General features: G+C 38.7%; 2 protein-coding genes across 8 annotated transcripts in view; one reads left to right on the forward strand and one right to left on the reverse strand.

Moving 5' to 3' along the window:
• ALG6 (ALG6 alpha-1,3-glucosyltransferase) overlaps positions 1–14703 on the forward strand; it is a 40398-nt gene that overhangs the window by 13283 nt on the left and 12412 nt on the right. For 3 of the 5 annotated variants that reach the window (XM_020807733.3, XM_072997739.2, XM_072997738.2), the window contains 4 exons: positions 2877–2966; positions 5426–5514; positions 13247–13329; positions 13738–13802. In XM_020807733.3, the coding sequence (XP_020663392.3) occupies positions 2877–2966; positions 5426–5514; positions 13247–13329; positions 13738–13802 (327 nt within the window). Of the gene's footprint in view, positions 1–1035; positions 1092–2876; positions 2967–5425; positions 5515–13246; positions 13330–13737; positions 13803–14703 lie in introns of those variants that run through there. The other 2 variants (XM_072997741.2, XM_078392944.1) reach the window with 2 other exon arrangements.
• The window catches only part of ITGB3BP (integrin subunit beta 3 binding protein), a 63604-nt gene continuing 62528 nt past the window's right edge, over positions 13628–14703 (reverse strand). For all 3 annotated transcript variants that reach the window (XM_078392946.1, XM_078392945.1, XM_072997744.2), the window contains one exon: positions 13628–13673. In XM_078392946.1, the coding sequence (XP_078249072.1) occupies positions 13629–13673 (45 nt within the window). In that variant the 3' untranslated portion in view covers position 13628. The remainder of the gene's footprint in view (positions 13674–14703) is intronic.

The following is a 14703-nucleotide window of genomic DNA, read 5'->3' on the forward strand; positions in this document are numbered from 1 at the left end:
CATGGCATTTTCTAATCCCACAACTATAATAAACCACCAAGTCTGATAAACAGAAGCAGAGGTAGACATGAACCTCCCTTCCTTGTGCTCCCTTCCCTGTGCTCAGGTTTTAATTGATCTTTTTAATAGAGGGGCTGCATACATAACACTGAAGCCCCTGGTTCAACTCTCAGTTTCCTGAGTTCAAAACCAAATCTCTGCTAAAAAGTTGTTGCTAGTTGGAATTGCTGCATATAAGAGTAGACAACACCGGAATAGGTAGACCAGTGGCCTATTTGGATATAAGGTAGCTTTGTACAGTAAAGGTTAAAATTGGCGGGTAAATCTATTTTTATTCATGAATGAAAAATTTAAATATTTAATCCATGGTGCAAGAATATATTTATGTCCCTCAGATGGGTGGGGAAGAAGAATTGTTTAAGAATGAGTTGTTTCTAATAGATGACTGAAGAATGAGTACTTCTAGACAAGGAGATAAAAGCTATTCAGACCACTTCAGACCTGAAGACTACAGTCAGCCTATACATGCTGACAATACATTAATATAATTTGCAAAAGTACAATGTGCCCTGCAAATATGACTATAAAACAGACAGTACCAGTGTGGAAAGTACATCTGGAAACAATATTATCATAGTTCATTTTTGCTACAACAACAGACACATTTGTGATCCATTTTCCAGCATAGAAGGCATCACATTTAGGAAGCCGGTCCCCAAAGTCTGCTTTGAAAAGGCTTCAGTGTTAATATGGCTCACCTGTGCTCAAATGATATTGCCATGAACTTCACGTTCATGTCCTTTGTTAGAAGCAAAGTGTATTAAAAAGGGTAGGCAGTAAACTGGAAATGTGATTTGTATGTAGTTTTCCTGCATGTGATTTTTCTGAGCCAGAGGCACGAATTTAAATCTTTCTGCTGTCCCTATCTTTCTTTGGAGTCCATGCATATATTTATCAAAGACAATCTTGACAGCATCTTTTCTTCCTATATCACTAGTTAGAAATGTGACAGTTCTTACCATTTCTCTCCATCAACATACAGAAGCCTTTTCTATGGAATAAGAACACATAACTGTGCAATCCATGATGAAGTGAGTGGGGTGTTAACTAGTAAACTGTAGAATATTAAACTCCGAATGAAGACATTAAACTATCCTGACATAAGAAATCTTGAATGGTGGGATAAGGGCAGAGATGCAGCTTTAAGAAATATGATTTATCATGAATTGTTCATAAGATACTTCAGGCTGCTCATATGGTATTCAAGAAATATCATTTATTGTAATAAATGTCAAAAATTGGCTGCATTTGAGTGGATAGACTGGAAAAGCTAAGAACTTGCCCCTTGGCAATTATAAAATACTAGTCACTCTGTTTCACAGGGATTTAAAGGTTCTGATGTCTTATTTTTGTAACTTTTATTTTCATTGAATAAAACCTTCTGCTTTCAACTTGAAGTTCTGGCTAAATTCTGACTGCTCTCCACAGAAACATAAGTAAAGAGGAACTGTATATATGAAAATTCTTTGCCTGTGCACTTTTGTATTGTCCTCTGGAGGTTACTTTCTTCAACCATTATAGAGGGCCAGTTTAATCTGTTATCACTGATATATCTGAGCAAGTTCATGACTCTTGTCACTGATTTTGTCCACACGTATTGTGGCAATAACCTAGTTACAGCTGTTAAAATATGCTTAACTTTTAGTAACTCCTACACATTCTGCAAGCCAATAGCATCATATGGATATTCTTGCTTTGGAGCAATTTTCCCGCCCCTTTCCAAGCACAGCAGTTTATGTTTGCTGACAAGAGTGTTCAGTCGTTTGTCTCTAGTTCAGATGTTTAAAGTCTGTTTTTCAAGCAGAAGAACTGGTGTTAGGTATTAAGTTCCTTCCAGTAAGACATAGCCTGTGTTGAAAATTGCAAAACCACAAATTCTGCAATCCTATGCTGACATAACCAAGAGTTAAGCATAAGGCAGAGCTGTGTGTAAACATGTCTAGCTTGTACTGTACATAAAAATGAATTGAGAAGAATTTCCGATACATAGTAAGTAACAGTAGTTATTTCTCTAGAAAAAACTATGTATGCTTCATAAAAATAACATGCTTCTGTTGTCACAGTGCTAACTGCTAGTTGCAGAAATAGTCACTTAGAATATATAAGTTCAAAACTAATTTTGAGGTGAGAATATGTTCTCTGTAGAGAGTGTTGCTTGAGTACATTTTCGTCTGTTTTATTTTGCACCTCCAAATCTTAATTGCCTTTTCTGTTGCACTCTTGTGCAGATGTTCAAATTTGTAACAGTTAATATGGGGGCTAACCTCCACATTGAAATGATGCCATGTCAGAGCCAGCCAAAGGATATTCTTAGGTTTGTGGTGCCAAGGTGCTTTTCTACCTCATTCAAAATTACTGTGGAATCCAAAGGGGTCCAAAGAGTTTGAGTCTTGCCTTACATTCTTGTGTCTGCCTCTCGCTTAAGTTAATAGAACATTTTGTGGGAATCATGATGCTCAAAACAAAACTCACTAGCCTTTTGTAGCTCGATAGATTTTTCGGAACTTCTCTCTTTGAAATTAAAGTTTATTTCTGAGAGCAACATCAACTGGCCATACAAACACATTTTATATCCTCAGAATCTTACCTCCTTTTCACTCCGGAAAAATAATGACAGTTGTATCAATGTTTTCCATTTTTTTAAATTAATGAATTCACAACAAAAATGCAAAATGTTTTGCATGAAAAAAAGGAATTTACATTTATACTGAAGCACTTTATTAACAGTAGACTTGAATATTAAATCAAAATGACATGGTATTTAAAGGTTGCTGAAACTTTTGCATTATTTCAGGGGTTTGTTTTTTTGTTTTCAGGTACTTCAACACCAGTGACAATAATCTGCAGTATTGGGGCCTTGACTATCCACCTCTAACTGCTTATCACAGTCTTTTGTGTGCTTATGTGTAAGTTAATTATGTACCAATTATTTTTAAATGCCTATTGTTTACTAGAAAAAAAGAGAAAAATGCAGGGATTTCCAGATGCCTTTTGAATGCATAGAAGTTCTAATGTACATGCGGGCATTCCCTCTCCATGACAGGAATATCTCTGCACAAGTGATTCCTTCAGTGTCGTGGTGAATGGAGTGGTATAGCACATCAGCATTGCCCAATATTGTGAAGTAGCTAGCTGTCTTCTTAAGCCATGTAACAATATTGGGAAATTGGAAATGGGAGGCATATTTGAAGTTGCTAGTTCCACTTTGGTTTGTTTCAAGTGATTACACCCATTGGAAACAACCAAAATGGAGTGATCCTACCCACATAAAAAAGGTAGTAGCCGTGACAGGGACCCAGAAAGGTGTGAGTAGGAATGCTCTGGGAACAAGCTGGTTCACTTTAGCAATTATGTTGTCTAATTCCCAAAAAGAGGAGCAAACCAGCCCATCCCAGCAGTAGACCAAACATGGGGAAAATGGCAATATGACTGCATCCTAAGTTATATATATCATTCGTATTTGTACCACTCCATTATTTTGGATTAAAGTCATGCCAAGGAATTTGTTTTACACCTATCATTCATCTTTCAATTTGGAAGTTCTGTCAATGGAGAAAAAGTACTACTGTTTCCCTGAAAATAAGACCTAACCTGGAAATTAATCCTCGTATAATTTTCAGGATGCTCAAAATATAAGCCCTACCCCAAAATAAGCTCTAGTTAAGTGAAACCCTGCCCTCCACCATTGTGCAGCAACCAGAAGATTATGACATGACTGAATTTCTACTTCTACTTGTACAGTGGTACCTCAACTTACGAACTTAATCCGTTTTGGAACGGCGTTCATATGTCAAAAAGTTCCTAAGTCAAAGTACCATTTTCCATTGAAATGCATGGGAACGGAATTAATCCGTTCCAGCATTTCAAAAAATTACCTTCGGAGGTCTCAAAGGGCTTTCCCCCCGACATTGGAGGAAGCCCTTTGAGAGCTCCGAAGGCAAAAAGGCAGGGAGAAAGGGCAGGAAATTCAAATGTCGGGGGGGGGGAAGCCCTTTGAGACCTCTGAAGGTGCCGATCGTGGTGGCGGGGACCTCCAGGGAGGTCTCCCAGGGCTTGCCTACCATTATGGCAGACCTCCCTGGGGATTCCTGCTGCCGTGATCGGCGCCTTCAGAGCTCTCAAAGGGCTTCCTCCGATGTCAGGTGGAAAGCCCTTTGAGAGTTCCGAAGGCAAAAAGGTAGGGAGAAAGGGCAGGAAATTTGAATTTCCAGGCCTTTCTCCCTGCCTTTTTGCCTTCGGAGGTCTCAAGGGGCTTCCTCTGTTGGAGGGGAAAGCCCTTTGAGACCTCTGAAGGCGACGAACGGCTCCGTTCACAAAAAATGGCATTGACTTGCAAACCGAGCCTCACAACTCTAGTTATTTGTGAATTCACACTTCCTGCTCGTCCTCTCCTCTGTCCATCACTTCTGTATCTATTGATGCAGCGGCGGGCTGTTTCTAGGAACTGAGGTAATTGGAAGGGCAGGCGGACCTCGTGGGCTAGGGGGCAGTCCTTGATGGACGTAGCATAAAGCTCTGGAATATTTCAGAGATCTCTGCACAGGCGCAGATTGAATGCATTAGTGTGAATTCACAGGTGACCACTTGAAGAACCAGAGTTACAGGTAAGTAACCTCTCTATATGGTTAAAATGGAGAAAATTTGTTCAAAATCTTTTTATGTTAATGTGACGTTTCACCCAGTGTTCCCTGTTTGTTTCGCCTAAACCAGGTTTCACTCTGGTGACATTTTCTCTTTCACTCGCTGCCATCAGTGGATATCCCTTATCCACACTTGCACAATATTTGAATCAGACACTTGCTGCCAACATAACTTGTTTATTTAGATTGAATTTGAATCATAGATGTTCTTTTTAATCATTGTATAGAATCACTCATTAAAACTTCTTATATTTGGTTACACGTTCAATTCGTTATTTTGTTTTATTGATTTATTTACTTTAACCAACTTATTAATAATATCAGATCTCTCTAGTTCTCTATCTATCTTGAGTATTCAATTTTCAATTTCTCTCCTCCACACTCTCATTCTCTCTTTCACCTTTTCTCCCTCTAACTCTCCCTCTAACTGACTAACTGATCCCGGCCCTCCAGTCCTCTCATAGGCTTATGCAAATGAGGTTCCCCTATGAGTGACAGGAATGATGCAAGGCATTTGTCACAGTTAACTTCTAAAAATACAAGTAATATACTGCAATATGTGAATGAGGAGATATTTTCTGTTTCTTTACTGGTAATAATTGCATTAGTATTCTTTGATAAAGCAGAATTATGGAGTTGTTTGACTGTGTGCCATTTATATTGTTAATATAATTATTGGCTGCAAAAATTGTCTAATTTCAATGTTCTTATCCTTTCATTTGCAGAGCCAAATTAATAGATCCAAATTGGATTGCTCTGCATACATCCCGTGGATATGAAAGTCAGCGACACAAGTTATTTATGCGTACAACAGGTAGATAATTGCATCTTTTTCAATATAGGTTTTGGTGCGGTCCCATATTTTGTACTGTGTAGACAACCTGTGCAAAGGATGTATTCAGGATGTAAAGATAAAAGAAGAGGTGAAATTGCAACTTCGAATAACATCAGCTCCTTAACACTAATGTTATGTTGATAAAACTACAGCGAGATGAACTGATCAAGGTAAGGAATTAAATTGCATGACTCAGAATGGATTGCCATCGATAGTTGTTGAAATCTTGTTGTTTAGCATAGTAAATTGCAGTAGAGTAAGCCTCTTGATTAAGCCGAGATTTGATGTATCATCAACTCCTCCATAGGTTCCATTGATTCAAGTGGGCCCATTGTATTTGCAGCTTATTTTAGCACAGTAAATTGTAAGTAGAGCAGACTCATTTGAATCAATGGAACCTATGGAGGATTTGGTTAATCAAATCCCCATTGAGTCACTGTGTTTACACTAGTGATGGGCATAAACCACTGGTTCAATGGTTTCTGCTGATTCATTTACTGGCCCCACAGGCGTTCTGCAGTTTGGCACCCCACCCCCTCTGGCAGTCACTGAGAGGGAGCGCCCAGAGGAGGCAGGGCAGGGAAGCCAGGGCACTACCTTTGAGTGGGTGCCTGCTGCAGAGAGTGTGGTGCCAAACTGCAGAACAGCTGTAGGACTGGTAAACGAACTGCCAAAATGATAGTTCATGTCTGTCTCCTTTGTACACTAGTGTGACTTACTATGCTAAGCAACAGGATTTCAGCCATTGACAACCATATTTCCTATTACTTGGCACGAGCCTTTCCAAGTGCCTAAGGTTAAGCACTGGAAACAGGACTGTTTTGCTTATAACACAATACTTGTGTTCCTTGGCTTGGCTTCATCATTCTGAGTCAGAATCCTATGGGTTATTTATGCTGGTGTAAAAGCAGTGGCATAAATGCAAATTGCTGCTAGCTAATGAATTGTAGCTTTTATTCCTTGTTACATGCTTGTTGTGTGATGTGTTATGCAATGAGAAATCTAAGCAGTGACTGGTGAACTAACAGCATTACAACCCTGCAATTCATTTGCACTTACACCAGAGTAAATAGCACAATAGGATTCTGGCTCCAAGATTTTTTTACCTGGGCGTGAAAACTGAGTTGCTGCAGGCTTCCTTTAGTAAATATGTGTGCCTGAATTTTTAAATATCCAATTATTTTCAGTGCTGTTCCATTTTCAGCAGTTTAGATCCATTTAATACATGTTTGCTGTCAACTGTGAATTTTTTTTCAGTTTCTGATTTTAAGGAATGTTATTTTATTTTCATTGAGACAATGTAGTTGTGGGTTTTTTTTAGTTTTTATGTAAGCTAGTTTGTGAAGGATTTGTCTGAAAAGTGGCATAGAAACAAATGGCAACAAGAAGAGCTTGCACATTTGACATATGGCTTTAGTAATTCCTTATATATGACACTCAATTTGATAGCAGTTTGACATTCCTAAGATATCAGTTATGGCTCTTTACTTGTCTACAATCAAATTAATGCAGGTAGTGTTAAACAAGATAGAAATCTGGACTGAACAGGATTAATTCTAAATTCCATTAATATTCCTTCTTGAGATTGGTAGACAGGCATTCAAAATGTATTTACATGTACTTTCATTCATTCAGGAAGTAGTATATAGAAGAAGGTAGAGATGCTAGGTATTGAATAAAAATGATGCAAGCTTTTGTAGAATTTCAAGTTTATTTTCTATTAAATATAACTGATAACAGGGACATTGAATTGAGAACTTTTATTTTATTTATTTATTTATTTATTTACTTATTTATTTACTTACATACATACATACATACATACATACATACATACATACATACATACATACATACATACATACATACATACATAACCCTGCCCATCTAGACCAAAGTCTACTCTGGGCAGCTAACAATAATAGGTAAAAGTAAAAACAATATAATAAAATAAAAACAACAGTAATAATATAGTTCAAGATGGCAAAAAATAATCAAGTGATGACAGGAGGGAAAGAGCCAGGTCTTAAGATTGCTCTTTAAAACATCCAGTGAGGGAGCCAGACAGATCTCTTGGGGCAGACTGTTCCAGAGGCAAGGGGCCACTGCTGAGAAGGACTGGTTTCTTGTTCTGTCTCTCCGGGCCTCCCTCGGTGTTAGGCCCCTCATCCGCCCTTCTTCACTAGAACGCATGATTTGGGTAGATCTAGGTGGGAGGAAGCGCTCCGCTAGATATCAAGGTTCTAAGCCATTTAGGGCTTTATATGTCATCATCATGCGCTGGATTATGGAGAAAGCCAGATAGTTCCAGAAAAAATCTACTTCTGCTTCATTGACTACGCAAAAGCTTTTGACTGTGTGGACCACAACAAACTATGGCAAGTCCTTAAAGAAATGGGAGTGCCTGACCACCTTATCTATCTTCTGAGAAATCTATATGTGGGACAGGAAGCAACAGTTAGAACTGGATATGGAACAACTGATTGGTTCAGAATTGGGAAAAGAGTACCACAAGGCTGTATATTGTCTCCCTGCTTATTTAACTTATATGCAGAATACATCATGCGAAAGGCAGGACTGGAGGAATCCCAAGCCAGAATTAAGATTGCCGGAAGAAATATCAACAACCTCTGATATGCAGATGATACCACTCTGATGGCAGAAAGTGAGGAGGAATTAAACAACCTCTCAATGAGGGTGAAAGAGGAGAGCGCAAAAAATGGTCTGAAGCTCAACATCAAAAAACTAAGATCATGGCCACTGGTCCCATCACCTCTTGGGAAAAAGAAGGGGAATATATGGAGGCAGTGACAGATTTTACTTTCTTGGGCTCCATGATCACTGTAGATGGGAACAGCAGCCACGAAATTAAAAGACGCCTGCTTCTTGGGAGGAAAGTGATGACAAACCTAAACAGCATCTTAAAAAGCAGAGACATCACCTTGCCGACAAAGATCCACATAGTCAAAGCTATGGTTTTTCCAGGAGTGATGTATGGAAGAAAATATATCTCATTATTTTGATACTAAAACATATAATGAAGTATATATATTATTTTATTGTTAGAATACTTAATACAACACCCTCCTCCCATATCTGAAGATCTCAAGTCAAGGTGCCGTAATAAAACAGCAGTAGGCAATTTAAAATATTTTAACACATTATACATTAACAATTTAGAACAGTCAAAATATTTTAAATGTTTACAAATAATTCTAAAAAGTTTAAAATGTCTACTCCCAGTATGTTAAAAGAGTCCTGTAACATAGTCACTCTATGAGGTGACATCCAAAGAAATAAAACGTAAAAAGACAAAAAAAAAAGAAGACAAAAACACAGGACACCTGACACCTTAAAGAATAACTATTATATTTGTCCACAAAAGCTTACATGAAATATAATAGTTAATCTTTAATATGCCACATGTTTTTGTCTTTGTTTTTGTTTTTTCATTTCTTTGGATTTCACCTGATATGCTTGCACAGACTAACACCAGCTACCTCTTCTAAAACTGCATCTATGCTAGTCATACTAGTAGGTGGTCTGCAAAAGCTTTGATGAGAGCCACATTAGTATCATTCATTAGTATCTCAAGGGGAGTAATTCCACACAGCCTGGGTGCTATGGAGAGAAGGTTCTCTCCTTTGTCTCTATGCAGCATATTGTTCATGTCCGTAGGACACAGAATTACAGGGTGGGAGCCAGATTAGCACTTAGCAGAGATTCACTTGCCCTCAAATCAAGAAGTGGAAACCTGGTCGATCATTCTTCCATGCTCTTACATCTCACAATGCTTCTTGAAGCACTGTTTTGAAGGATGGGGAGACTATTTGGAGCAACATGAGAGACAATAACGGGAGATTCAAGGAGAACTGGAAAATATATCCCTCTCTGCTTCTTCCAACAGGGGAGGATTCCAATGCCTTCTGTGAACAGAAAGCCTTCCTATTCACAGCATGGCTAATCTGGATCCAGTTTGTATTAACTGGGCTCATCCACACTGGTATTGCCCCTGGTTGTTCTGGGGTTGCAACTTAATGTTGCAGATTTGAATTGATCATCCCAGTATCAATGTCCATATATGAGGAAGGTATTTGTTGCTGGATTTATTCCTGGTACTGTCTGACCATACATATCCAGAACTGCTCTCTGAGGTCTCATTCCCAGGACAGATTGCCATCCTATTTTGCCTATGTTCTCTTCACCCTTCTCTTCCTTCCTTGTTTTACCTGCTGGCTGTCCTATCTCAACCCACCATGTTGAGATAGAAAGCTGCAGTGCTTTCTTATTAATTATTTTAGTTTAGTTTTAGTTTTTGTACTATAGTGTACAAGTGATAGCATTAAAAAAGCAGAATTCATTAACAACTGATAACATCTGTGCTCTTTCCTTGGCTACTTCATTCTCTCCTCACTTACCTGCTCAATATTATAAAATTTCCATTTTTTAACACAATTGTTTAATTTTAATTTTTCACATTTAGAGTGGAGATCCTGCACTGGAGCAAATTGGAACAAAGTAAAACAAAAATATACCAACATATAGGAATAATGTAAAAAACCAAAACAAAACCCCAAACCCTGGAAAGCAAGTTTCTGTGTCTGAGTTGACGCTAGTTTCAGCCCTGTGTTATGTGGACACTGGGATGCAGTCCTGGTATCATAAGTGCAAGGACAGTTTAACAAATATTCAGTGTGAATGGGCCCATTGTTTCAGAGTCTTTGGGAGGAGTAGATGGTAATATAGCTCTTCAAGCCCAATATTGCTAACCATTGTGAGCCTGTGTTTTTATTATTGTATAATAGTTTTCCTAAACTTAAAAAAAAAAACATTTAAATACTCTTATCATAAAATTCAGCATGCCTTTTTCTACAGTTGAATCAAATGGGACAAATGAGTGATTATTTTCACAGGCATATTGATTGGAAGCTGTTTAGTGGCAATACTTAATAATGAAGGGGAAATCAGGAATGTCACAACAGTTATTTAACAGACAGCATGCTTATTAGTTTATGTTTAGTCTTCCTCTGTTTCATAAGATTGAGTGACGTCCTGGAAAATCCCCTGATGACATGAGAGCATCTTCCTTATTCCTGATTATTCTGGGCTGGACTAGACACTCCTCCACACTACCTCTTGTTCTGGCCACAAACATTTCCAACTGGTCTCTAGTAATTGATTGTATTTTAAAAATCACTAGAACCAAATTACCCTTGAAATGGTCTTTAATAATGTTCAGATCAACACACTTGACAAACCATTGATGTACAAACTAAAAAAAATGGATAGACATTCTTTTAGCTACAGCCATTAAACTACTGTGTCAGAAGTACAAAATTCAATACAGTTAATTGTTGACCATTAGTTTTGCATATTTAAAAAAATCTCTCTGTGAAGTACAGATAACAATTCTCTTAAAGAACTTTTTTTTAAAAAAAAGGAATCTTATAAATGGTACAGATACCATACTTGGACATAAAATAAATGAGTGCTGGAGAGTAATAGATTTGTATACCGTATTTTTCTGTTTATAAGATGCCCCCATTTATAAGACAGCACCCCAATTTTCTAACCCCATACTTAAAGAAAAATCTTAATTCAGCCTCTGAGCTCAGAATGTTGGACATTTTGTCTCTGTTGAGCCTACAGGCTCCACCCCCAAGGAGGTGTGTTCCAATTGTTTTGTTCAGGATCAGCTGACGTCAGTTGCATAAAGCTCATGATTGGAGGAAGCTAAGTCTCCTGACTGTAGGAAACAAAGCCTCGTGGCTGAAGCAAGACTGTTTAGAGAGGCAAGGTACATGCCGTTTTGTTCTCTCTTCAGCTATCTCAGCTTACTTCTGTGTAAAAGATGCCCCTTAACTTTTAGGGTAATAATTTTAGGAAAAAGTAGCGTCTTATAGACGGAAAAAATACGGTACTTCTTCCTCATCTTGTGTTCCTGCTTTTCAGCAAACCACAGTACTGTATACTATCTTGTGTCTTGGCAAAAGTTCGCTCAAACAAACCAAAATAGTATTGGTGTGCAATTTTATGACTACAACTCCCAGAATTCCTGAAGCAATATGGGGAAATCTGGGAGTTGTAATCCAAAGTCACATATCTTCACAGGTTTGCAAAATAGTTAGCCCACAAACCAAAATTGTTTGTTGTTTTGTCTACACAATTTTTAAACTTGGTCTTCTAAGAGAAAAACAATCTTGGAACAGCCTTCCTCAACCTAATATTGCACTCTGACATGGGACTACATTTCCCCAGTTGGCATAGTCAGAGGCCATACTGTTTGGAGATGATGGGAATTATAGCATATCTGGAGAGTACCAGGTTTGGTGGAGCTGATATGGAGAATGTAAAGTTAGATTAGCTCTTATTAGATGGGCTTCGCCCCCAAAGGATCTGTACTGAGACCAGTGTGTTCATAAACGATTTGGAGCTGGGGAAGTGAGTGTGATGCTGATGACATCAAATTATCCAGCATGGTAAAACAAACAAACAACAATTATGATGAGCTTCAAAGGGATCTCCCCAAACTGGGGTGGAGGGAAAAAACTAGTTATTTTAAGATCTATTTGGGCACTATTCATGTTGTTTATCAGTTATTACAGAATCAGCCTGGCTTTTCTGAGCTGTAGTTGTGTCCCCCCCCCCCCCCGAGTCCTCCTTCAATAGGAGGGTGTCAGAAAGTCCCACTGGCCTAGACATGAGGCAAGAAGATGGAGTAACATTCATTTTAACTGCAACAAAAGTATAGCTTCAGCAGGGTCAAAACTGTCCTCCTGCTTTTCAGGCGCAATCCCTACAATTCTAGTCCAAGGCCTGAGAGTGCTTTGTGCCATTCTTTGTAGGCTCCTACTAGGGTGAGAGCACTCACCACAGTGGCTTCATGTGATCACCCCAGCCTGTTGAGCAGCAGGACTGCTTGCAGGTGGCTCAGACCTCAGCTTTCATCTGCTGAAGGCACTGCAACTGTCTCTGGTGCAACCACTTCCTCCTTTCCATCAGGATCTGGTACTCCAGGATGGCAGTGACACTGGGCTAGGCTAATTGACCAAAAGTGCCTGCAGGTCTTTTTTTTTTTTTTTTTTCAGGCTGGGGCCATTTCAGGACTTCAATCCAGCTCTCCTTTTCCTCAACCTGAGTCACTGTGTCACCTCATCTTAATCCTTCCCTGTGCTGCAGCTGTTGCCTTTTGTTCCTCCTCTTCCCCTCAAGTGTCCTTCCTCACCCTGCCCCACCCCTAGAGGCCCATCTCCTGAACCTGCTCCACCAAGGTCCCTTGGCTTGGTGCCTGTTCCAAAAGATTGGCCTTCCTGATGGCCTCTTTGCTAGTCCTTCTGTCTGGGGCTGGGACTAATCATCTTCATGAGGAATGTTGAGGGGCTTGGCCGGTCTTCTGCTCATTGTGAGGCCACACACACCCCCTGGGTGGGGTGGACTAGGGGAATTTAATTCAAAGAAAATGTGGGGACCAGTTGAACAGATGGCTCTTTCTGGCTCCTGCCACAGTATTTAATGCCCATGTCTGGGATAGGAAAGTTGGTCTTGCATGACCTTTATATTTTGAACAGTTAATGTGAGAACTGTAAATGAAAAAGAGCACAAATAATAGCACATTAACAAAAAATATTGCATGAAACAAAATAAGCAAAAGCAGAGGAGACTGCAAAACAATATTGATTTGATGTTCATACATAATATTTCTATTTTGCAGTTCTTGTTGCTGATTTGCTGGTTTACATTCCTGCAGTAATCTTGTACTGTTGTTACTTAAAAGATACTTCAACTAAGAAAAAGGTTGGTACGATTTCCCCTAACCCCATTCCCAACTTTGTTGCTACATAGGCAGAAGAAAAGGAGTTACCTGATCATGTAGGGTGCAGCCACAAATAATATGTGTCCCAAGCCCCAGTTTGTATATTGTCAAGAGATGGAGAGAGTTTCACCTGGGCTTTGGGATGTCCTCCAAGTTTTCTCTGCTCCTGGGATCCCCCATCAATTCCCTATTTGTTTTTGTTTTGTTTTTTCTTCTTCCCAGATTTCCATTTTGAGGCCTTGTGTATCCCATGATGGGGGCTTGGGCTTCAATTTGGTCCCTAGGCATTTAGACTTTGCCCATTTCTGTCATAAATCATGATAACCTGTTGAAAAATAAGCTTTTGTTAAATATTTGATTATTCTTTTTTTTTTAAAATCTCTTCTCAGATTTCTAGTGCTCTCTGCATATTGCTTTATCCAGGTCTTATTCTGATTGATTATGGACATTTTCAGTATCCTTGCAGATCCTATAAAGTGAGATCATTACATTTACCAGTTAATAGAATTTATAACCTAACACCAGGCTGTTTACTATAAGACAGTTAATCTGATTATATGCAAAAAGCACGTGAAGAGGGATGATAATTCTTGTAAATAATATTAGTGAAATATATTAACACTGTAATCATATCAATGCCTATTCTAGAGTTCTATAGTACAGTATTTGAGTCCTATTGTGTCTAATGGAACTTACTCCGATGTAATTTGATGTAGGATTGTGGCCTTACATTACCACTAAGGTCACAACCCTATTTTTACACTTACAGAGGAATAAGTTTCTTTTGTGTACCATATATTACGCTGTTAGATATGGTATAGATTATAAAGCCGAAATATAAGTACATTCAAATATTCTTATGCTCAATGTGTTGGTAACCATTCATTCAGTATAAAGAAGATGGTGCAATATGCCCCAGAAGATAAAGTCCCATATGCATCTGTGTGGAAGAGCTATAACAGATGAACACCAATGATAAAAGTTGGGTATCAGCTGAATCCAGTTCAAGGGACTGGAGGAAATTTTTAGGTTCTGTTCTTATTCGTCAAGAAGTATACACTCTTCTGATATCTGTGGAAAAATAGGTAAACTGTCCAATATCATGGTAATTCCAGATATGAGCAAACATTGAGTTTCAGTTTATTTGAACAGTGAATGGGCTACTCTACTGCCATTGCTTCCACTGGGTTCCAATAATGCTAGAATAGTGGTGATCATGCAGAAGGAACAATGCAGATACTTCAACGTATTTCAAGCTGGTGTATGAAAACACAGAGTGCAATGTGACTACAGTTAAGTGATTTGAAATTATGTTGGGCTGTAACCAATGCTGGATGTCCATTAACACAATGGTG

Source organism: Pogona vitticeps, chromosome 4, assembly GCF_051106095.1.
Source record: "Pogona vitticeps strain Pit_001003342236 chromosome 4, PviZW2.1, whole genome shotgun sequence".
NCBI classification, from domain to species: Eukaryota; Metazoa; Chordata; class Lepidosauria; order Squamata; family Agamidae; genus Pogona; species Pogona vitticeps.